The sequence below is a fragment of the Melopsittacus undulatus genome, chromosome 13, assembly GCF_012275295.1.
Source record: "Melopsittacus undulatus isolate bMelUnd1 chromosome 13, bMelUnd1.mat.Z, whole genome shotgun sequence".
NCBI classification, from domain to species: Eukaryota; Metazoa; Chordata; class Aves; order Psittaciformes; family Psittaculidae; genus Melopsittacus; species Melopsittacus undulatus.
The window spans coordinates 2,431,693-2,456,316 of NC_047539.1; the positions used below are offsets into that span (position 1 = coordinate 2,431,693).

Consider the following 24,624-nt stretch of genomic DNA (forward strand, 5'->3'; position numbering starts at 1 on the left):
CTCCCATGAGCAAAGAAGAGAACAAGTCCCCTCACCCGTCGCTAGGGAGCCAAGCTCTGCTTTGATCTGCTGCTGTGCTGCAGGGTCTCTTCCCAGCCCAAAGAGAAGACTTCCTCTTGGGCAACACCATAGGGGAAAGGGACTGGCCAAGAAGAGCCACAGGCTCTGGTGGGGACCAGGGGCTTTTGTGTGACAGCCTGGGAGATGGTGGCTCTGCTGATGGCTGAGATGATGCTGCATGAGCTGCAACCTCCTTCCAAAAGCACAGCAGTGCTCACCAAGTACTACCGGCATACACTGGTGTGTTCTTGTGCTGCCTTACTCAGGCTGTTGGTCGGTAGGGTCTGTTTCAGAGGTGAGGGTCCATGTTGGGGTTTAATGTTTAAATGTGGTTGTTTGACCCAACTGCCCTGGCTGCTGTGACAGAGCAGCATGTTGTCCCACACTGGGGACTTGGACAGGGTCTGCATCCAGCTCCAGGACAGACACAGTGCTGGCAGCTGGCTGCCTTCATCCCCCCTGCTAGAAATCTCTCACCCAGACCAGCATTTTGCTCTGTTCACCCTGGAAGTCAGTGATTTCCCATAGCAACAACAGCCTTCTCATCCCCAGCACAAATTAAATAATCACTTTGGGCAGGACTCACCCTGAACCCCTCATCCCCTGCACAGTGGTGGGTAGATGATGCCAAGTACTCTGTGCAGAATCATGATGCGTTGATCAGTGTTCTGGTGTAGTTTTGTAATACCTTAAGGCAGTTTCTTGCTCTGATGCAAGGCTTCTGAGACAAGTTTCTCTTTTCTTCCTGCCTGGTGAGAAGTGACTTGCAGTGTTGTCACTTGGTGGATTTATGTGTGTCTCATTTTTGCTCATAGCGGGTGTTCTCCAGAGCAGCTTACCCAGGAGGTTCTATGATTCCTCCTCCTGCTCCACCAAGGTCCCCACAGGATGCTGAGCTGCCCTGGGGCTGCTGTCCCCTCTCTGCACACACACCAGGCTGCCACCCTGATCCACAGCAAGTCCCTTCTGTCCTAGGCTGTCCTGCAGGCCTTGGCCAAGGTTACTCGGTGGTGCTGGTGACCATGGCACGTCTAACTGAGGGCTTGTGTGACCAGAGGCACTGGTGGCTGCCGCACGTGGAGCAGCAATGGTAGGGCCTGCTCGGACCCTATCCCGGCAGCACCATTTTGGCTTGGTGCAGGAAGCAGAGCAGAGCTGTGGCTGCTGTGGCGCTTGCATCCCGGCTGTATAAAACACACAACGTGCTGAGCACTGGGTGTTATTCTGCTTTTATTTTTTAAACCATTATTTCCATCTTGGCGTGGCCCCGTTTGCCTGCTCCCATGCTCCAGCACGCTGTAGCTTCAGGGATCTTTCCATTAAAAAAACAAAGAAGTAATTGCAAAGCAGATGGAGCAATTTCTTTTCTTTTTTTTTTTCCCTTGTTTTTTAATATATGTTGAAGTTAAATCAGACCTTTGGCTAGGAAAGACCACTGGGGACTATCTCAGTCTGACGTTCACCAGGGCAGTGATCTCCGGACTATTCATTCTTACAAAGAGTATTGCCAAGCTCACAGTCAAGTCTCTTCTGTACAAAATGTGAAGGAATTGATACGGTGTTTTTCTGGATGCTATTTCAAAAAATACTGCTAGCATACTAAAAAAAATAAAATTAACGTTAATTTTAAATATTAAACATATTTCACAACAGTTTGTTTTTATCTGTAGGATATTGCTTTTAAAAATATTTGGATACCTAAATATTCGTTAATGGTTTAATTATTACTGGTTCCACAGCGAACATTGCCTGCTTGCATCCTACACAGCTTTGCTTGAAATTACGAGGGGTAAGTACACTTGGTACACTGGCACAAAATGATAACATATCCCCCAAATATTTAAAATCCAATCGGAACACGGTTGTTCGTTCGATTTGCCCAGTTTCGGTGGCGCTTGGTGCAAGGCTGTGTAACACATTCGTTTACAACGTTTAAAAGCATTCGTTAAAACATTTACTTAATGGTCTAAGACAAAGCCTCGGAGCTTGCAAACTTGCCCAGCTCAGGCAAATGCCTGCGGATAATTCGACAGAACGATTAAGAAGCAGAGAATCACTTGCAATTGAAACCGTGCGTATTTTCAGTGCTCCCTTAGTGCATCTATTTAGGCAGATGCTTGAGATGAAAGGGCCGCGTGTCAGCCCGTATCTTACCCATGCTTCCTGTCATCGTTTCTTTGCAATTTAATTTTGTGTTTTTCTTTCAGCCTAGAAGTGTTTGGTACCAGTCTCTTGGCAAAAGAGCCTGAGGAATAGAAGGGTAAAGAAATATGACCCAGCTGCTATGCACAATGAGGTTTGTAAGTCCTTGTATGGTATAAATAAGCATACTACACAGTTATTAGAAATTTGGCACTGTCCCTGTTTAGAAGCCCAAGTCTGATGCTATGTAATTCCTCCCGAGCACATGCATAATTCAGTATTAGCACTCCATTCTTCCAGCCTTACTGCTGGCCAAATTCGGCAACTTTTTCTCAGTTTTCATCCATTCAAAATCTCCTCAGCAGTGTAAACCGGTGAGTTTCCGCTCAAGCCAATAAATCTATGCCAACCCACACGGCCGAGGCTCGGTCTTGACTTCGCGGGGGCCGGGGTCGGACCCCGAACGGTTTCCCCGGCGCCCTCCGCTTCGCACGGGTGCTTCGAGCAGCAGCCGCCGTCGGGCAGCCCGGTACCTTCGGGTTGAGGGTTCGGGGCTCCCTTCTGCCCTCGTCTCCGTCGTGGTCGGCAGGCTTTCCTGGGGGAAGGGGACGAGCGAAAGGGAGCAGCGGTGGCCGCAGAGGCTGGAGAAGCAGTGGAGCATCCCCGCAGGTCTGAGCCCGCTCGGTGTTTCCCGGCCCGCAGACTCAGTGTAAATATTGGAGAAAAGCGACAGTAAACTTTTATTAATCGCCGGTGTTTAGGGCCAAGGCATGAGCGAGCTCGGTGACAGTGATGAGTGGTTTGGAGCGCTGGTCCCTGAAAGCAGGGCTTATCCTCCCCCTGCCTGCTCCTTTGACTCGGCGATGATGAGCCGTGAATAGGAGCCACCCTGCCGTCGGGGATCCGGCCGTTTATCTGCCGGGTGATGACAGTCGGGCTGGTTTCGAGCCTCGCCGTGCTTCGGCAACCGAAGCCACCGGGAAAAGCTCAGAGCTGCCGCGGCAGGGGAGCTCCGTCCGGCAGAGCCGTTTCGCCCCGTCCCAAGCCGGGGATGATGAAATCGGCTGCGGTTAAGGGTCCCCGGGGGACCCCGCGGGCCAGAGCCCGCTGCGGGCAGGTGCTGCCCAGGGTTACGGCACTGCAGAGCCGAACGCAGACAGCCTCGGCGGGGTCGCACGGGAGGAAAGGGCCGGACACCGCAGCTCCGGCTGCCCCGTCCGCGGAGATGAGGAGGGGGTCGGGGCTGCTGGGAGGAGGGGAAGGCTTTGGCTTTGCTTTAATTAAATCCTCCCCACCTGGGATGGCCTCTTCCACCTTTCTTTATTATTATTATTATTATTATTATTATTATTATTATTATTATTATTATTATTTAGGAGGGGAGAAAATGCATTTAACGTAGAGAAGCGCGGGACGCGTCAGTGACTCCCTCTGCCAACGGCTGCGTAGGAAAAGGTGGAGGGAGACTCACCCAAACAAAGCCGAGCGACCGACACCAGCCGCAGAGTAAACACAAGAGTTCACCTTGCCGTGGAGCCCGGCCCTCGGCAGCCGCAGCGGGTGTGGGACAGCCCAGCCCGCAGGTGGGAACCAGGGCGGGACCGAGCGGTCTAAGCGGAGGCAGCTGCGGTGCTCGGGTGTGCGCATCCTCCGCGGCTCTGTGCGGGTTCTTTCCTCCGGCGGAGGTGGGGTTGCAGTACGGGACCGGCTCGTGGCTTAGAGGTAGCTGTTACCCGAGAAAACCACCTCAGCCGCCCAGAGGGCCAAGTGCAGCGGGTCAGTGGCAAGGAGCGGTGCTCTGGGAGACTTAAGCCGAGCTTTCCTGCTTTCCTTCCTCGCCCCTAGGCTCGCTTTAGCCTCTTCTCCATTCGTAAGGACGCGGGTTCCTCCTGGCCTCGGTGCAGGAGGCGCACGTCGGGGCCCGATGCCGGCCCGGTCTCACCTACAACGGGCCCCGGCCCGCCGGCTCCTGCGGGAATTGCTGCTCCCTCACCCGCATCCCCTGCCTGCCCAGGCCTTTGGTGTCTTTCTTTTTTTCAGGAGTAGGGGAAAGGTTCATTAAGGGTTGACCCCAGTTTACTTTTTATTCTGCTCCTGTTCCCAATTTCGGCACCACGTGACGGTGGGAGTGAGTCTGGGTTTAAATTCACTTTCAAGAAAAACCTGATTAAAAAGGGCCCCGTGAAGCCCCATCGGCCCATGGCAGTGCCCCGGTGAGGCCGGCGCTGCTGGGAGCAAGCAGCACCTCGGCCCCCGCCCGGGACCGGCCGGCTCGGGTAAGCGTCTCCTGCCTGCCGCCCTTCCGCGGGCGCGGAGTGAGGTGCAGCCCGGTCGAGGGGACGTGAAGGGGCACGATGCAGAGAAAAGCCAGGCGGGGCTGCGGCGATATAAGGCCGTGCGCAGCAGTGGGGCTGTCGCGATAGGCACAAACAACTATAGGAGGAAGCGCTGGTGGTTGGGTACGGTTTGGTCGCCGGTGGATGCGAGAGAGAACTCAGCACAGGGCAGGCAGCCCCAACAGCAGCACTGTGGAGGAGTGGAGGTGTGTGTATGTCTCGTTAATAGTGACAACAGAGCTGATGTGGCCCGGTCAGTCGCGACAGAACTAAGGAATTCTCCTGAGGGGGGGGTCTCCTCCCTATCTGAGGGTTTAGTTTGAGGGTGGGAGCCCCGAGAAGGCCGTGCCCGCGGCCGAAGAGAGCAGGGGCTCCTGCCCGGGGTGTGCGGGCCCGGGAGCTGCTCTGTGCCCGTCGCGCTCACCTTGGGCAGCCCCGGCAAGAGCCGACCCGGCAGCCCAGCCTCGCTGCTGCTGTGTCTGCGGCCTCCCAGCCCGCACACCTCGTGGGTCAGCCTGTTGTGGCTGGGGGAGGACAAGGAGCCCTGCCTCTTTACCCGGGCTCTCGGGAACAGCCGCACTCGAAGGCCGGCCCAAGGCCGGCGGGACACGGGCAGTTTGGTTGCCGGTGCGGCAGGGCTGGGGAAGCCGCTGGAGACTGCGGACCCCTCCCGAAGCGTTGCCCCTGTCTGGACCCGGCTGTTCCCCATTCCCTCTTCTGGGAGGCCTCTGCTCCTGCTGCAGGGTCCAGCTACCCGGCCCACCGAGTCAAGGGCCCTTCCAGCGCGGCCTGCTCCCTCAGCGGCCCTGCTGCCCTGCTGCAGCCCCAGACCCGGTCCCGAACCCCGGCGAGCAGTGGGGAGAGCCGGGACCATCAGTGCTGGGAGGGGGCGGTGGGGCTGGGGGTGTTCTCCCCCACCAGGCTTCCCTCCGAGCAGCAAGAGACTCCGTTCCCTGTCGGGCCCGGTGTAACGCCGGGGAAGGCTGGGGAAGGCCGCGGCTGGGCCCGGTGAGCAGGGACCGAGCGGTCGGTGCCCTCGGTCGGTGTCCCCGGGAGCGGACCGTCGGACGGGCGCGGGGCTGGGGCGAGCGGGTCGGGCCGGGCGGAGCGGGCCAGAGCCGGTCTGTGGGGACGTGATTGACAGCGGCAACGTCAGCAACAGGAGGGGAAGGGAAAAGGGAGGGGGGAGACAAAGAGGGAGGGAGTCGAAAGGCCCCAAACTGGATCTTTATGGAACATTTTCCGCCAAGATCAAGGGAAAGTGAATCCGCGCAGCAGGGGATGCCCCGCAAGCCGCTGCCATCGGGGGCCGCGGAACCGCGCCCGGCCTGAGCTCCCCGCGCAGCCGCCGCGCTGCCCCGCGGATGCCCTTCATGCCTCAGCCGCCCCAAGGCGAAGCCCGGAGCCCCCCGCTGCGCCTCCTGCCCCCCGGCCGGCCGTGTGAGTTCCTGGGGTGCGGAGGGAAGGAAGGGAGGGAGGGAGCTGGGCTCGTGGGTACGGGGCTCCCTGCGGCCTGTGCCGGGGCGATCGCTGCAACCCTGCCCCGCTGTTCCCATTCCACCACCCCTTCTGTCCCCGGGAGTACTGGGGTTCCCTTCCGCGGTCAGGAGCCCCAGCCCTCGGGGACTCCCACCTGTGCTCCCCCGGGTCACCCGGCCCCGCTCTGAAGGTCGGCCGCCGGCAGCATCCGTGCCTCGCCTTGCCTCGGGTTACCCCATCCCTTCCCTCCAAGCGGGGTAGGAGACCGGTGCGCTCGGGGCACCGGAGATCTGCTGCCGCCGGGGGCTGCGGGGCGCTCGCTGCCCCGGGATGTGCAGCGGTGCAGGGGGGCGTGTGCGTGCACGGCCGCACACAACCGTGCCGGTGTCCGTCTCTGTGGCTGGAGCTCTCCTTGAAGCTCTGCTGCCACTGGAACTGCGGGTCCCAGCTTCACTCTTTGCCTCCACCGCCCCGGACTGGCGGCTGAGCCTCGGCCGCACAGGGCAGGGGACCGGAGCGGAGCAGTGCTGTCGGGGTCACGGGTCCGGGTGCTGTTAGTATTTCCCCTTTGGGACCGTCGGTTTCCGTTCCCGGGGCTGGGACCCGCATCATGCTCGGGACGGCTGCACGTCCCTTTATCTGTCCGTCTGTCTGTCGAGCGGGGATCAGGGCGGGAGTCCGCGTCCCTCCACGCTGTAAAAGTCGGGGTTGATGCGCGGCAGCCTCGGTGGAGCTGTCAGCCCTTATCTTTATTGGCTTTTCCCAGTCTCCGTCCAAGTTTAAGAGAGGCCCTTTTATCTCGAAGACCAGCACTCTGCCTGTTTACGCTGCTCCACTCCGCCACAGCGCTTCACCGCGGCCCCGAGCGCTGGTGCGGAGCCTCCGGGAGCCCCGACGGGAAGGGACAGACAGACCGACCGGGTTGGGCTACTCTCCCCGAAGGGTAGCGGCCCCGAACGGTGGCAAACAGCGGGGAGGAGAAGTTAAAGGCTGGGGGGCTGCGGCCACATCTAAGACGAGCTGACCGGGCCTCAAGCGGGAGCGCAGCCACGCGGGGGTGGCTCCCCGGGGGACAGGAGGGCCCAGCCCCGCTCTCCCGAGCTCTGCGGCATCCCACGGGAAGTGTCACGTCCCAGTCTAGCCGAGTGTGGCCGCCTGAGGAGGGATCGAGGGCCGGGAGGGCCTGACCCCGCAGGTGGCAGTACCAGGAGGGCGAGCAGGGGCTGGACGTGGCCCCCGGTGCTGCGAGCTAACGGTGCGCCTCTGTTCCCCCAAGGAAATGCTCCAGGAGAAAAGCCTGTCTGAAACCGAGGAAGGGTTTCCAACAGCCCCCGCGCCCGGCCATGCGGACTCCTCCGCCGGTTCCCCCGTCCTCGGCGTAGCCGGCGGGAGCAGCACGCCGCTCAGCAGCCCACAGCTTCCCGATCCCGAGCAGGTACGCACCGCCCGGCCGCGTCCTGCCCGACGGCTTTGCCTCTCTGCTCCATCCCGGCCTCCCGCGGCCGCGGGTGTGAGGAAATGAGAGGGAATTCAGGGTTTTTTATTCTTATTTTTCATTTTTAAGCATTTTTTCGCACTGCAAAGCAGCGCCTCAGAGCCGCGGCCACCGGGCCCGTCCTGTGCCGGAGCCGCGGCCGCTCCTCCCGAGCAGGGCCTTGGGTTTCATCGTTTTTTTTTCCCCCCTAAATAAAAGGCCCGAAGCCTCTGGGCACATCGCGATTTCCCTGCCCTCACCCCCGAGCCCGGCGGGGCCTCTGCCCTACCCCAGCATCCACGAAAATAACGGCTCCGCGCAGAAACCGCGGTCCTGGACGTGCGTACCGTTCATCGGATCCCGTGTCCACATGGATGAGCCTGCCGCCGGTTTCTGGGAGTCACAGGGGGACAGTGGGCCCTGTCTGCCCCGTCGGGGCACGGAAACCCCCACGGAAAAGAGAAAAGAAAGGGAAAAAAACCCTTTTGGCCGCTGCATCCCCCCTAGATGTGAAAGTCGATTAAATCCGGCCTCAGTTTGTTTCTCTTATTTTTGGCAGAGGGCAGTGGAATTTTTGGGACTCCGTCCTCTTCTCGCACAGGCAGGCCCGAGGATCCTGCAGATTCGCCCGGTGCCTGCCTGTGGCTCTGGTCCTGGGTGCGCGGCCACCGAGCCCCTAACCCTTCCTGCCCCGCTCCTGGGTTTTCTTAGTCATTTCTTACTGTTCTCATGATCTTTATTTTTCCAGACCATAGAAAATATCAAAGTCTATCTCCATGAGAAGGAGCTATGGAAGAAATTCCATGAAGCTGGCACTGAAATGATCATAACCAAAGCAGGCAGGTTAGTGAAAATTCCTCTCGGATGTGTATTGCTTCTGATCTGTACGAAGTGTCTCTGTATGCCAAGACTGGCGTCTGCAGAGCTGCAATCAGTGGTATTAGAAAAACATTATTTATGTGATTGCAGATTTCAGTGAGATCATTTCTTTCGGTGTAAACTGTGCGTGTGTTTGAGCGTGGCAATGAGGTTATGGGCTGTGGAGTCCTTTGCTGCATTTAGTCCGATTTTCTTTGGTAATTCTTCCTGTTCTTATACATATATTTTTTAAGATGTTGGCATGGTTGTGGCTCTGTTCAAACCCCACTCCCTTTTCTCTGCACTGTGCACTAAGACCTGTGCTGGGATGCTTTGCACCAAAGGTTTAGCAGTATGGCGGCTTAGGCTCTGTTTTTAATCTCAAAACTGAAAGAGAGGCAGGTACCACTTTTATCCTGGTAGCTGTGGAAAGGAAAATCTGCCTTCCCTTGGAAACAAACGATGGTTTCACCCGTCGTGCACACCGAGGCCCTGATGGGAAGGAGAGAGCGGCTTGCGGAGCCTTCTCTTCCCTGGAGAACCCATCTCTGTGCCCGCCCAGGGATCCCTTCCCACCCGGGCTGCTCTGGTGGGCGATGGGAGAATTAATGTCAGAAAGATAAACATCAGAATTACACCTCAGCCCATCGCCAGCCTGGGAATCCCGACAAAACCAACGCAGCTCCCACTGCGGGCACCGGAGCAGCTGCCCTTGACTTCTGCGGCCGCTGGAAAGAAAAGTTGCCAGCCTTAGGTATTAAAATCCATTCAGTTCTAACACAGTCCTGTGGCTCTGCCAGTGCTGATTTTATGCAGTGCTAGAGCTGTGAAGGACACTCAAATAATGGGGAGAAAGCAGCAATAAGAAGTCTTTTCACTGTGGTCCCTGATTGTTCGAGCAGGGCAGCTCGAAGCGGGGCTGTGTGTGTATGTAACTTTTCTCCCCTGTTTGTTGCTCACAGAGTGAGATCAAGATCCCAATCCCCCGCTTTGGATTTTGGGGTTGATGAGCGGTTTCTCTATCTTTTCCCCTGTCCCCAGCTCTGCGCAGCAGCTGCCCCGAGTAGGGCAGATTTACTCTAATAACCAAGATATTCTCATTAGTCCCCATGGAGAGGGGGTGTATGTCCCGGGAATCTTCAATTTGTTTGCTGTTTGGACTATTTATGAAGTGATTGTGCGGGTAACTGTCCTTATCACACTCCATTTTGGTGTATAAAATCTTAGGGCTTGTTCTGTAGCATTTACTGATGTGAAGAGCCGGATTCGTTTTGATAGGTCTGCTACCTAAGTCAGCTAAGACTAAGGGATCAAGACCTCAAATATTTCACCCTTAATTTATAGTATCTGAGTGTGTCTGTGCGGGATGTGTAATATCTTTACCAAATTCTAGACCCTAAGCATCCCAAATGTGCATGTTATCTCTTTGTAAGTCTTAACGTGGATTGTTTAAACAAATCCATATGTATAGGGCTCAGTCCCACATTCTTTGTCCTGTGGAGCTGGCAGTGCACACGTAGTCACCTTTCATGAGCATGTGGATGGGACTGAGGAGATTGACGTGAAGATGGAAAAAACTTTGGGTTTGTTATTTTTTTTAAGTCGTCCAAGCCAAATTCTGTAGTTGTGAAAATCGGAGCAGCACCATCAAACCAACGGCCGTTATTTAAAATAGCTTTTAATTAAAACCAAAAACGAAGCAAACGAACCAAAAAAAAGCACCCCTTCCCCCCCCCAAAAAAAAGAAACCCAAAAAGGCAAAGAAAAAGAAATAGCTGAAATGCTAAGAATACCTGAAATGAAATCGCCACTTCGTTTTTTTCCTCTATGTCCAGATGCAAATGGTGGCAAAACACAGGGTAACGTTTTAATCAGTGTTAAAATGGAGCGAGATGGAACAAAGCCGGTACTGGGCTCCGGCAACACCGAAAGCAAGACATAAAAACCCAACTAAATGCACAAAACAATTAGCGTGAGGCTGGCAGAAAGCTCGAACCATTTAAACCCCGTCATGGCTTAATTCACTTCGTTCCCACCGAGGGCCAGGCTGAGCCACTCGAGTCCGTGCTGCAGCCCCAGAACAGGAATATGTCACTAATCGGAACGCAAATGATGGGATGCTAATTAGTGCTTCATGCAGATTTTACTTTACCCAAGCTGTTTAAGTAAAGAGTAGCAATAATAAACCTCCTCTTGACCCAATTAAATAAGTGATGGTTAATGGAGGTTTGTATGCCCTTGCATTTAGCAAGGGGTGGAGAAAAGGGAAAACAGCTAATTGCAGGCATTAATTAGGACTCTAAGTCCCCTCCCAGCAGGGACAGAGATGCCCATGAATGCAGTTAGTTGAAATCACCTCCATGTCGGTCTGCCTGACCTCAAGGGGCACAAACGAAAAGAAACTGAAGTTTGATTTTTAAATTTCAAACAACAACAACAAAAAGTTACTTTAATGACAAGCTCACTCAATGGAGAGGAAATGTAAAGCTCAGCGGAAGCGTTAATTCCATGGCAATGGTGTAAAATAGCCTTTTTGTATAAACAAGGCAAATATTGATAACTTAGTAGGGGGGAGAGGGGGAGTCATTTGTTTCATTCTTTGGAGAGCTCCACAGAACGAGCCAACTATAAATTATCGAGAATTTAATGCTGAGAATTACTTTGGGGGATTATTACTCCCTCTTAGGACTGATCTGTAGGAGATATTAGGAGAACACAGCAAGCTCAGCATTGAAATAGAAATCATGTTGTTGCCAAGAAAGCTTGATTTATAAAGTGGAAACATCTTTAAAATGCACTCGCTATCTTCTTAATGTCCAACTGGTTCATTGTGGGAGGGGGAGAAAAAAGGAGATTATTTTATATTAAAAGGATCCTCAAAAGATAAAAAGTTTATGTTAGCGAAGTTCCCTGAACTTTGCATAAAAGCGCTCGGAGGTAGAACCCTGCCTGGCGGATGGGACGCCAGGCTCCATAAATCAGAGCCTTTGTCTCGTTCCTCCGATTTGAGGTTTGCTCTAATGACGAATTTCGCCTCCAGAGGATTTTCCGTTGATGGCTTTTGAAGGCTCAATTACACCCAGGGCAGGAATCGCTCCGTGTCCGCCGCTGCCCGGGGCTGTGGGTGCCTGCGGGCTGCCTCAGCCGAGGGCAATGGGAGGAAACCCGGCCCCGTGGTTGCTGCCGGTGGCAGTTGGCAGAGCCCCGCTTTCGGTAGGAGCCGTTTGCCGGTGAAACCTCAGTGTTCGGGGGCCTGCGAGCCCGGCTCGCTCCTCCCGGCCGCCTCTCACCGCACAGCCCCGGCGCGGCGGCAGCGGCCGGTCCCGCTCCCGGTTCTCCATATCCCGTTCTCCTTCTCGGGACGGGTGAATAAGCTCAGGGTCCAGATGGAGCTGTGCATGCCTGTGCTTATAAATAACGTTATAATTGTTCACAAATCCCCAGTTTATAGAAGAAAAGAGGGGGAGAAAAGGGCACTTTCCCAATTGTCCTATAATTTTTTCAGTTGTCCTATTAAATCAGATGACTAAAATCCATCATATAGCGGCAAAGGGAACAGGTTGCATGAGGGGATGGACGTGCAGATGTTTACCCGAATTCCATCCTTCTCCAGCCCTGCTGCGCAGTGGACGGCTCTGGCCGTGCCCGTCGGGCTGTTGGCAGCCGCAGCCTGTCCTAGCAAGGCGCACACCTTTCCTGCTGGATTTTAGGAATTCCGGAGCGATGAAGTTGTATGAGGGGTGGATAAAACGCAAAGCAAAGGAGAGGCTTCGGTATAAATCTTGCTTTCTAGTTTCATCTTCTTGCTCTCGTGTGCTATTATTTAACTGAACAATTGCGTTTTATTTTTAACCTTGTGGCAAACCCCACTTTGCCTCTCATAATCCTTTGCGAAATCTCGTCTTCCAGACCTTATTTCTTCGGGAATCTGTGATTGCACAGTATTCCTGCCTCAGGGTTTCTTTCTTTCTGGTCGTTTTAGTTTAGCTCTGGCTGTTTGCTAGGTTTTTTCCAAGGTGCCAACCTTCACAGCGTTGCAGTTTCTATTCAGATATCACCAGGGACAAACAATTGATGAAGCTGATGGCTAATGAGTGAAAAATGACAGTTCACAGGATGTTTGGTCAGAGTTTTGTGAACAGTTACTGAAGAGAAAATATTGTGTCATTCCCCTATGGTAGCACAGCCATCCCAGAGATGTGAACGGGAGGCTCAGGATGCTGAAACTGAGTTTTAGCTGGAGTGCAGGAGGTGCATAGGTACACAGATAGCTTCAGTCTTTGTGGTAGCAGGTCTTAAGAAGCACGTGTAGGAAAATATTGCCCGGGGGGTAGGAGGGGGGATCAATAAAGCAGCTTGCATGTGTGCAAAAGATGCAATCCCCCTTTAGATGTTCATGTTTCATTTTAAAAGTGGCTTATTTCAGTTTAAAAAAATCTGTTCCTAATCAACTTTAGTAAACCAAAATAAAACTAGTTTTTAGGACATCAAGGTCTGAAGAAGTATAAATGCTTTGGCTAAGCTGGTGCAGCTTTCCTCTGAGAATAATCCTTTAAAAGTTAAATTTTCCATGGCTCTGTAGGGCATATGGATGCCCAGTTCTCATTACAATTAAAGGGAAATATTTGTCCAGAATCTTTGGAGGCAGTTACAAGAGTTTCTGCAAAAGGTTTTTGATCCAAAAGCAAACCTTAATATCTGAGATCAGCAATGGAATGTGAGGCATCAATTCAAAACTTGGAAATAAAATAGATATTTAAGGAATGTTTGATCTGCTTAATCCTAAATTTGGGGTCCTGGAGTTACCCTGTGTGGGCAAACTCCTGCTTTTAAAGAACGGATCAGAAGCAAACTCCAATGGCTCTTGGCAGTGCTGCTAAAGATGTCAACAGCTTTGGCAAGGAAGACAGAGCTTATGTACCCAGAGTAGTGCAGGGATGGGATTTTAGTTTCTAATATAATTCTCTCTTCAAACAGCAAATCTTGGTTTTAGTTCGTTGAAGACACGGAATGCTCATGGTTAAGGGTGTTCCCAAAGCTTCCCCGCTTGTGCTTAGACCAGAGCTGCAGCAGTACTGGCCAGGGCTGCAGGGGAGGGTTTGGTCAAGCTCAAACCAGCTGGGAAAGAGCCCCACTATTGCTCAGTCTCTGCGCCTGCATCGAAGGCTCCCGGGCACAGGGGCTGCGGATCACCTCCTGCCCTGTGCTGATGAGCCGGTGCATGGCCTGGCACTGATGCCAGGGCTGCCTGTGGCTCCCTTGGAAAGCCCTGTGGAGCCCACACAGCTCGAGGGGCTGCACCGCCGAGGGAGCCAGGCTGGAGAGGGAGCAAACCCGCTCTGAAATGCTGCAGTGCCGGGTGGTTGTCAGCGCTCCTGCACAGGTCCTCTCTGAGGTTACCTTTGTGCTGTGCTCCTGGTGCTGCTGGCACCCACCTCTCCCATCCTCTGGCACTCTGGAGCCTTTTCTGCTCAATTTCGGTTGCAGCAAAACGAAAGCACTGGAGAAGCATCCCATGGCAAGAAGCCTGCCCATGTTTCAAGTTACTGTGGGGCAAAGAGAGGAAATGTTTCTAGACCATGAAAGCAGCCATCCAGCCAACCACGTTCTCAAGTATGTGAGAAACAATGTTTTATTTAAAAATCAGATGTGCTAGCCAGAAGAAAAAAATACAACCTCACCATTCCAAAATATAAAAATCCCTTAACTGTCTGACCTTCTCATCACTAGGTCATGGTCCTGCCACCAGATAAATCTCTCCTATCTGTCCATAGACTGAGAGTTCAATGTTGCTTGTGTTAGTGACAGTGAATTTGGGGCTGAAAAATGAACTACTGATGAGAACTCCTGTTGAACCTGTATTGTTTGTTATTCTGAGGCAAGGATCTGGCATGGGCTAATCCAGCACTTCAAAGTTAACTGCTCTTACTTTGTATACAGAGAGTCATAGCGGAGTGGCGTGGGTGATAAGAGAAATAAGGGACTCAGGGTTAGGATACACTGGGAAAATGGGACCCTGTTGAAAAAGTCTTTGATCTTTTTAAAGTATTTTCTGAAAGCAAGAATCTATCAAAAAGGAAATGCCATTTAAAAGGCTAAAAGAAACAGCTGACATCCCCAAATTTGTTTGAATCTGCCCTGGAGAATATTAGTTTTAAAGATGCGTTAAGTCAGTGGAAGAAATACTTGTCAAAAGAAGGGAAATTAGAAAAAAGAAGAAAGGTCATCGGAATGGAAACATGATTCTTGCAGCCTCTGTGCACCATTCCTTTCCCTCCTAACAATGAAGAAAAGGAGAGGCATCCTTAGGTGGCCATGGCCAACTCTCAAGAAGACTTTGGAGCCACATTAGTCATTATCAGGGATGCAGGCATGTCATCTACCTCGGTGCTTTGGAACCATCACTGAAGGCATCTCAACATGCCCAGCAGCTTCTGAGGGGCTGGTCTTTCAGCCATGACATGGGTTTTTAGCCAAGATGTTGAGCGATTTCGTGTTTTTCTGATGGTTTCACAACCTGATGTGTAATGAGCATCACCTTTCCAGCACCATGCAGCACCATACTTCTGAAAATCCAGTCATTGCTTTACTTGACCATCCCAAAACCAAACACTGTAAAAGTGTAAAAACCTTTGTCTTTTATTGAAACTCATTTTGAAAACAGGACTTAATCTTTGAGGAGATGGGGGACATTTTACCCTGGAAAGGACAGAAGGAAGTGCTTGGTAGTATCTGAAGCACCATTTACACCACAGGGACATGCAGTGAGCACCAGTCTGCACATTTCCATGGGCTTCAGAGAACACCAACAGCCTTTAGTGAGGACATGACCTGGGTTGCTCCAACAGACCCAGGTGTCTTGGTTCCATGCAGTTTTTTCTGTGGAAGTACTTGAGTTCCTCATGGCTTCCCTGCTTATCCTGTGCTGGTGAGATAAACCTCTTCACAGCTAATGCATCAGTAGGGGCATCAGAAATGATGTTTGCACCTAAGCAGGGAAGGTCGGATCAGATCCTTGTGAGCAGGCAGGTGGTGACACCTGGGGGGCTCCAGAGGCCACTTTTTGTCAATCAATAGTATCAAGGCATGAGCCAGTGTCCCTGGGACACACAGGTCCTGGTACGCAGGACAGGGCAGTTGGTGCTCAGATCAATGTCTTGAGCTCTTTGCTGGTTTTGATGCTCTTGGCTATTCTGTTTACTATTATTCCCTGCCCCCAGAATAAGACTTCATTGGATCTGGGAGCCCTGCAGTTGCCCATCTTTCCAGGACCAACCAAGCCTGTCCCTGAGGATTAAACCACAAGTAAGATACCCAGAAGTGGCTGAGCCTGGAGCGCCCAAGAGGCTGGGAACTACTGCCCCAAACAAAAGCAAAGCTTTCCTCTTATCACTTACTTCCAAATCCAACCAACCAATTAGACATTAATTAAACTTTGTTTGAACATAATAGAAGCTTTGGCTCCATGTCAGTAACTGCTCCAAGCTTAAGGGGATTGGATAGTAATAGGATAAATAAATAAACAAGAGATGCTTATTCTAACAGCTCATTTTAAAACAATTTGTGAATATCATGTAGAGATAAAATGTGCCTAGCATAAACTTAGCTAAGCAATGGCTGCTTCATTATCAGAACAAATAATTCACTCACACATCATCTTTGAAGCTTGGGAGGGCTGTAGAATTGTGCTGCTTGTTTATTTTCCTGGCTTTTACTGTTTTTGCTACATTTCATCTGCACAGAGCGGTGGGGAAGGGTTTAGCTGGGGCTGTGGCAGCACAGTGCAGAGCCCCTGCAATGCCAGCCCTGCTTCAGTTGCCCGTGGTTCCTAGAGCCAGCTCCTCTGCCCTCCGCAGGGCATCCCCCTGCACTTCAGCCCCCAGCAATGGGGTGCCAGACCATGGTGTTTTAATGCAGTATCAACTGTTCTGCTTGCACAGGAGCCTTTCTCCCGTGATCGCTTTCTTTGAGGGCAACTTTCTCATGTGAACATCAAAACTGATTTAAGTTTTCCACTCCAAAGGACATTGAGAACTGCTGCCATCACACAACAGCGCTGTGCCCCTGCCAGTGCAGGGAAAGGAGGTAGAAATGTGCCCGTCCATAACCCAAAAGAGAGCTTTGGGGAGTGCAGCAGACCATCAAGAGAGTGCTGAGGAGTCTGGATGGTGCCTTCTTCACTGGCTTGAGCTGGAGGGAAGGAGAAGTGTGTTTTGAACATGTCCAAAACTGAAATTGCTGACTCTGGTTTGCAGAAAGGCTGTCGGGGCTGATGCTTGGCTGTTTGTGCTGTATTCCCTGTGTATCACTGCATCCCTTGTGCATCACTGCCTGTTGCACAGGCGCTCTGTGGGCTTGTGGCTGGTCGCTGGGTGGGCAGGAGTGGCTCTGTGGCTTCTGCTCAGTGAGTGGCCCTGCAGGCTGCCCTTAATGTGTGCTGGTGGGGCAGACACACACCTTGCTTAAAGAGCAGAAAGGGGAAGAAACCGGTTCAGTTCTGGACTCTCCCACGTGTGGTGTTTGCATGTTCAAATCACTGTGTCTGAGCAGGTGCTGGGTCTGAACAAAAGATGATGAGGGCAGGAATTGCTGCTCTTAATCTCCTGTTCACTGATGCCTTAAACATCACCTAATGGTTTTTGCTGTGCTGCACATGTTCCCAATGCTGAACCTTGCTGAGCTTCCCTGTTTGCACAGCCACCCTTGGCTCAGGAGGTGTCAGTGAGGATCAGATGCTGCCTGCTTGGACACCTTCCTTGGAAGCCCTGAATTCCCAGTTTGTGTAACTGGTTTCCATGCAGAGAAGCTCTCACCCAGCCTGGAGCTGTGTGTGGCAGTGGGGAAGAGGGTGGGTAAAATGTGGATCTGCCTGGTTCTTGCTTCAGACCTCCCACCAAAGCCAGGCTGAGCTTCCCCAGAGCTCCGCAAGGTGCTGGCAAGTCCTTATGGCAGTGCTGGTTATTCTTCTGCCACCACTGGTCCCGGAGCAATGGATGATGAAGCAAGCTATTGTCAGGGAGAGCTGGCCAAAGCGAAGCATTCTCTGTGGAGACACCCATCCCTGAGAGCTCCTGCCTGCAGAGATTTGGCAGAGGGACTCGCTATGCAAAGCTACTGCTGAGCATAGAGCCACGGCTGTGAGTAGTGCCATTGACCTGTAGTAAATCTGGGGAAGCAGGCAGGTTTTTGGCCCCTTCCCAGGGCTGACGGGGAGCTCTATAGACCTACTGTAGGCATGGCCTTGCTCCCGGGCAGGGCTGGTGCAGCTCAGTGCCTCCATGGTGGCTTTATGCTCCTGCTCTTTCAAATGGGACATTTAATAAGGGCCAGGACATGGCATTAAGTGCTCTCGCTTGCCTTAGTTTTAAACCCTTGAAGCTGTATGACTGCATTTTCTTGGACCCAGCTCTTCTTGTCATGCCTTCCCATCAGAAATGCACAACCCATGTTTGTATCGTATTGCAAAGAGATATTTACCAAATGAGTCTCTGCCAAGGGGTTGAGAAATATGTTTTCATTAAGAAAATCAAACTGACAAGTCCCTGGACAACACATTAGTTGCCTTTTTCTCTTCTTTTTTTTCATAAAGCAAAATGCAGCAGCTAATAATAATGATGAAATGTCCGTGCACAGCCAAATTACTAAAGTCTACCCCATGTTTTCCTGGAAAAGAATGCTGAGAGTTGGCAACCTTGGTTGTAACTGGGTCTGCCGACCGCTGAGTACAATGCTACCACTGCGAGATAGCGAGCGGTTCGCAAGTTAAGCAACACCTTCAATCAGATGCGAGTCCCCATTTGTTATCCTTAAAGAATTTCAGCTGTATATATTATAGTAGTACTTTGGCTCTTTGTATTTATTTTAGAGGGCTATACTAAAGAACATTATAAACTCAGGCATGTCCATGCTATATGAACTCCATATGCTGAAGCTTAATTTTAAATGCCATTAAAAAAGCACTTAACATTTACAATATATCAGTCGGGCTACTTTAGCAGCTTGGATGTACTACAGTAAATGAAATGATTGAGAAAAAAAGATATTCAGAAGCGAGATGTTATAAAAATCCCCAGTGCAGGGCATTGACCTGGAATGATGCAGGAACCATCACATTGTGTCCATCTCATTTCTGGGTTTTAATCATTTTCTCCTCTTTTATTTTTTTTTGTTTAATTTTTAAATGTAATTTTAGGGCATAATTAAAGGGAAAAAAATCTTGGCATTCAGATTGGATTCCTTGTGCAATGTTTTTTCAATGTGTGAATTGGGCTGTGTATTCACAGATTGAAATGTCCTACTGTATTTATCCAGGTGCTCACCTGTAGGAGGACAAGGTTAAGAGGAGTGCAGAGTTTATGAATGAAAATCAAAGACGGACATTGGTAAACCACCCCTTTTTAGTCCCAGCTAATTGCATGGTAAACATCTGGAATTTATGCAGGGTGGTTAAAAGAGTCAATTGAAATGGTTTCGAACAGGGCCCATTTTGTTGCCTTCTCCCAAAGCAGGGACAAAATGGTGCTGCAGACCTGGGCCAGCTCAGCCGGGCATGGAGCAGCACACAGGGGATAAAGGGGCAAAGTGGCCCCAACATCTGATGGAGAAACAACATCAGGATTTGGGCCTTTCTTAATTAGGGTAATTAGAATGACTCCAGGATGTAGCAATTCTCATCCTCTGTGCCCTTCTCCTGGCAGAAAGGAGACTCTTCTGTCCAGTAGCTTGCAGGCTGTGGTGAGCTGGTTTGCTCAATTGACTTGTTTTTTACTGGATGAGGAGGAGGTTGGGAAGATGGAGCCAAGAAAATAGTTACTCTGAGGATGCAAAGTGCCTGATCCTGCAAATCCAGGCTCCTGATGCAGTCTTGGGGGCTCAGAAAACCCATGGCTGTGCCCATACTCATCAGGGCCATCTCCTTTGGAGTGCAAGACCAGACATAATGGTTTCACTGTTCTAGGTTTATAAAAAGATGTTCTTTAATATTGCAGAGATTCTTCAGGTACATATGAACATTCTTTAGTGATATGCTGGTTTATGTGACGTTCCCTGTTTGGCGTTGGTTGCTACGTGTCTGCTAAAGTCGATGCTAAATCCATGGGATGGGCACAATTTGCTCCTGGCTCCAACAAGGATTAATGAGTGTGCTGTGAATATGGGAAATTTGGGAAAGCCAGGAGAGCAGTGGCTGGCTGCACCACTGCAGGGCTTAACCCTTTGTCTCCCCCCAGCCTTGGTTTTCAGTCTGTCAAAAGGAACAGAGGTTCAACCACCACGTAGGAGTAATGGTGGGACTTGGTGTTGTGGACATTGGGAATGTGTGAATGAGACAGTTGCATGTGCTTAGTTTGTCCTGTACTCAGAGCTCATGACTTGCATGGCAGCAAGGAATTTGCATTTTTGAGGTTGCCATAAGCCACGTGGAGCCTGCTGAGGCAATGGGGGCTCTCTGCCTGAGCCTCCTATAAGGATGTATGTGTTGACCCTCACCCCATATCTCTCCCTGCAGCCAGCATTTCCTGGCACTGGCCCCCAACCCCCCTCTATATACCCTCATCCATATTAGTGCCCCATTTTGTGCTAGCCCTGCGCTCTGGAAAGAGTAAGTTTAATTCAGGTGATGTATAAGCAGCAATAATGTTTTGTAGCTCATTTGTCCTAGCATGAATCCATCACATGGTGGCTCTGTCTCTTGGGGTGCTGCTCCAAGCTTCCAGCAGTTCCAGAGCTGCAGAGGTTGCTCACTAATGTGTTAACCCTTTTTTATCTCCTAAGGAGGATGTTTCCTAGTTACAAGGTTAAAGTGACCGGAATGAACCCCAAGACCAAGTACATCTTGTTGATCGACATCGTCCCAGCTGACGACCACCGGTATAAATTCTGTGACAATAAATGGTAAGTGAACGTTTCTGTTTGCCCCCTTTTCCATAAGAAAATTGCAGTTGGATCAGCCGTTTGCTCAGGAACCAACATAAATACCTTCCCATGGGAGGGATGCCAACTTCCCAGAGCTCTCTTTGCTGGAGCAGCAATAGACACAAGAGCCAATGGCTGGAAGTTAAAACCAGACAAGCATAAAATATTCTTAACAGGCTGGGGGATAACTGCTGGAACAAACTGCTAATGGAGGTGCTGGATTGTCTATCTCCAAATTGCCCAAGACTGGGTATCTTCTCGGAGGAGATGCTTTAGGCCAAGCATATGTTATCTGGCCGTGTACAAGTGTGGGAGGGTGAAGCTACAACCTCCATTATACCAGAGGCTGGACAAGATGATCTAATGGTCCATTTTGGCCTTCAAAATCAGGCATCTATGTGAGTTGAGAAAAGTCTTAAATTCCTTTCTTTTAGAGTAATATTTTGCTTTTAGGAGATTGGTTATAAAGAAAAACACGGGCGGTTTACGCAAAGCTCTGCTTCAGCCATGCTGATCCAGCAAAGGGAGCAGCGATCCCCCCTATGGCAGCCCAAAGCCAGATCCGGTTTAAAGCTTCTTTTCCCTATAATTCATTCTTCCTCTGTAATTTCTTCCTCTTCTGTTATTCTTCCATTCCCTGTGCTTTGATAGTGAAGTTACTTACCCAAGAGGGGGCTATGATTTTGCTTTCTGAGGAAGGAAGCATGTTGTTTTCTCTTTTGCTTTTTTACCCCCAGATGCTCTCAGCAGCCTCCCTCACTGTGACTATTCACTGTGGTTTTTCCCAAACCCTTCCACTGACCGCTGCCTGGTGAAAAGATGAGCAATGGAAAATTTCATAGTCATCTTAATGGGAACGAGCCTGGTGACATTCTATAAAACACTAATAATTTACTTGCACATTAGGGCTGCTCTGGTTTTGAAAGACCCCTTTTCCGTTCACTTTTGTCCTGGAGTGCCGCTGGGTGAGAGGACTGAGGGCCTCTGTGGCACGGTGGCCACGTTGTGTTTTAAGCATTAAGCCCTAGATGATGGATAGTTGTTAGCTCTGTTTAATTTAGCTTTTGCCAGCCCTAGAGCTGTTTCTCCTTCTCCTTTTATTGCTGCTGGAAAGTCTCTGTTGGTTTTGGTAATATTGCTTTTACTGGTGTTTTATAAGAGGAGAACAATGCACGGTAATGAGGGAGTTGCCGTTAAGGGTTGTCTCATGGTTTGCTTTTGTGTCTGTGAGAGCTGGTGTTGGTGTGGGGGCAAGGCGAGCTGGCAGAAGGGTATGAGGAGCAGTACCATGTGCCAGCATGCAGCTCTGGAGCTGGGAGCAGCCCTTTCCCACTGGAGCTGCCACCAGGCTGGGGGATGTGGGAGCCTGCATGACTGCGAAGGGTGCACCCATGCTGGTGCCCATTCCTGCTCACAGATACCTTCTCCTGGGGAAGTGTATGAGACCATTTCCCTTTGCATAGAGGCCTTAGAAGGCTTCATCCTCTCCCAAAACCCAGATGGGATCTCCTTCTTGACCGATGCCAACACAATTGCCATGTAGAGACTCTGCCCCAAGGAAACACCAAGCTGGAGCATGGGGGTTGCTCTGCCCACCTGTGATGCTGCAATGAGGACCTCTGAAACCCCCATGAGCAGCAGCAGCCTCTCGAACCCCTGAGCCCCAGTGCACCCCCCCCAAGGCTGGTGGGAAGGTTACAGGGTTGAGTTTAAGGACAGGATGCTCTCCTATGTCTGGACTGCTGATTGCTGCCGTGGTAATGCCATGTGTACCCCTGTGTTTGCAGGATGGTGGCAGGGAAGGCAGAGCCGGCCATGCCGGGGCGGCTGTACGTGCACCCCGACTCACCGGCCACAGGAGCACACTGGATGCGGCAGCTGGTGTCCTTTCAGAAGCTAAAACTCACCAACAACCACCTGGATCCCTTTGGACATGTAAGAGAGATGTTCTGCACGGGTTTTGGTCAGAGGTGGGCCTGTGATGTTGAATTTGTGTCTGGACTAAGATGCTGGTTGGGATGTCAGTTAATTATGAGGAGCAGCACTTATCTTGTGCTGCCAGTGCAGCTGTATGGGGAAACATTCAACACTGAGGGAGGGGAGCCACCATTCCTGCCTGTGTGCTTCCCCTGCTCTTGGAAATGCAGCCTCTGACTTGCTCAGTTGTGTCCTGCTTGACGACACTGGCCTTTCATCTTCTGCCAGGGATCTTTGCAGGCAGAGCTGTGAGATCTTTAGCCCGGTTGTTGCTGTGCGTGATACACGCAGCTCACAGAAACAGGTTGCATAAACTCCTTATTTTCCAAGCTGGTTTTGTCATCCCTATAAAAAAATGAATTATTTTATTTGGAAAATCTTAATTCATGTGTATTGTGAGTTCAGAAGCCAGAAGTACACAGTTATCTACCACAATGCGTTTAATAACTCAGAGCACGGGCCCTTCCAGCCTGCCAGACAAACAAGTGTTTAGAGAATGTATGTAACAATATGGACCTGTCTGGTTTGCATGTAAAAATACACAAGTATCATTGGCTGGAGGGAGGGAAGATGGAGTTTAAAATCCTCTCAGGTTTAGTGCCATCAGCTCCTCCTAGTACCACAGGTAAGAGAATCTACTTTGTGTCACCAAACGTGGCTTTTAACCTGCCAGTGTTTCCAGCAGCAGCAGGGAGTAAGGGGAGCTGTGAAAATGTGCTGAAGAAGGGAGAAGAGATGTATCTGTCTTGCTCAAAACCATCATACATCAAGCCTCTAAAAGCAGGTTTCATGTGGAGTCAGTTGTCCTGATGCCGCTTAAAGCCGTACAGAAAGTGTAATTCTGACACAGCTAAATCAGACTTTGTGGGGTTGACTCTGGAGGTGGAAAATCCCAATTGGCTTAAAACACAGTTAAAAATAGGGATTTTTTTGCTGTATTCATGATTTTCTGCAAGTCTTGAACTTCACAAAGCAAAGGGGCCGATCCCTCGCGTCGCTGCTGCGGTGCCGCGGCAGAGCTGGGCTCTGGCACTGTGACACAGTGATAACCCAGCCCTGTGCAGTGCTGGGAACTGACCCCCTTCCCCAACCTACTGACCCCAATGAAACATGTGTGAGCTTCAAAGACTAATCAGGACCATTTAATGCTGGCATTATTAATCACAGGCCATCTCTCCCCTTCGTTCTTCTTTAAGGGGGAAAGCACCATGGAAATGAAATGAAAGCAACTGCTTTAAGGGTTGCACAGTAAAAATGACGTAAACCCGGCAAATGCTGATGTTCCATTGCCAGCAGCCGTACCGACCTGCTTGCTTTGCACGTGGCATTCTTTTACCCCTGTGTTTTTTTCCCTTGGTTAACTGTGTAGCCTAATATATGACTGTTTACACTGTAAAATGTAAACCATAAAACATACAGGATGTTCGATGTGGCCATAAAACAAACAGGATGTGCAGTGTTGGTTTTGCAACTGTAAACGTTTGGCTTTTCCTGACTTTGTAAGTTTTTTAACTGCGATTTTAACACTGCATTTTAATGGGAAGATTTCCTCCTTTCCCACAAACAGCCTGTTTGTCCTGTCACAAAGCTTCCCTAGTGACACAGAGCAAACTCCGCTTTGTGTTTTGGGGTGATATCTGCAGCATGATGTAGTGGCCATGCTGCAGATGAGCCCTGCTCAATCCGCTCGTGCCAGGCAAGCCTTGTACCACAGTTCCCACACTGTCTCGCACTGATGGGAAAATGCCTGAAATAACCTGTTTTAAGTGCCCAGGTCATGGTGTGGCTCAGGCACTGACAATCTGCATCCCCCTTGTCAGACAGTCCCTTGCTAGGCTTCCAAGTTAATCATCTCCTTTAGAGAAGAGGTACTTCACTTTTGCTGTGCACATGGAGGAGAGCTGGACTCAGTACGAGGAGAGCATGAGTTTTCCTCTCAGCTCATGCTGAGAACTGTTGCACGAGTGGCCAATGTCCCTGGGACAGGCAGTGCCTGTGAGGTGTGTGCCCAGCATGGCACAGTCCTCACAGCCCTGCTGCAAACTGGGAATAGGAACTGTGCCTCATTTCTAGGAATTAGTTTCCAGCAATTGCAAACACTCTCTCAAAGCTCCCTAAAAATAAAACAGGTCAGAAAACCCACAGGGCTCGTTTGCCCTCTCGTGCTCCAGCGAAGCCTCTCTGCCATTTCCTTTTGTCTTTGCTTCTCTCCAAACCTCAAAACCACTCAGAGCGATGATTTCTGCAGGCTGCCACTGGTGTATTTTTGGTATGTGGGCAGCTGTGCCGTTAAAGCCATGCTGGTTCACCCTCCCTGCCACCCTCAGCTGCTGTGGGTGCCTGAAGGTGCTGCAGCATCAGGCTCCCTACCTGGCTCCCACTATC

General features: G+C 51.0%; 1 protein-coding gene across 2 annotated transcripts in view; it reads left to right on the forward strand.

Annotated features, from left to right (window-relative positions):
- Positions 1–2,344: 2,344 nt before the first annotated feature.
- Positions 2,345–24,624, forward strand: part of TBX4 (T-box transcription factor 4) — a 39,126-nt gene continuing 16,846 nt past the window's right edge. Inside the window, exons 1-5 of one of the 2 annotated variants that reach the window (XM_031053705.2) lie at positions 2,345–2,356; positions 7,294–7,452; positions 8,240–8,334; positions 20,122–20,241; positions 22,050–22,197. In XM_031053705.2, the coding sequence (XP_030909565.1) occupies positions 2,345–2,356; positions 7,294–7,452; positions 8,240–8,334; positions 20,122–20,241; positions 22,050–22,197 (534 nt within the window). Of the gene's footprint in view, positions 2,357–5,876; positions 5,979–7,293; positions 7,453–8,239; positions 8,335–20,121; positions 20,242–22,049; positions 22,198–24,624 lie in introns of those variants that run through there. The other variant, XM_005154337.2, reaches the window with a different exon arrangement.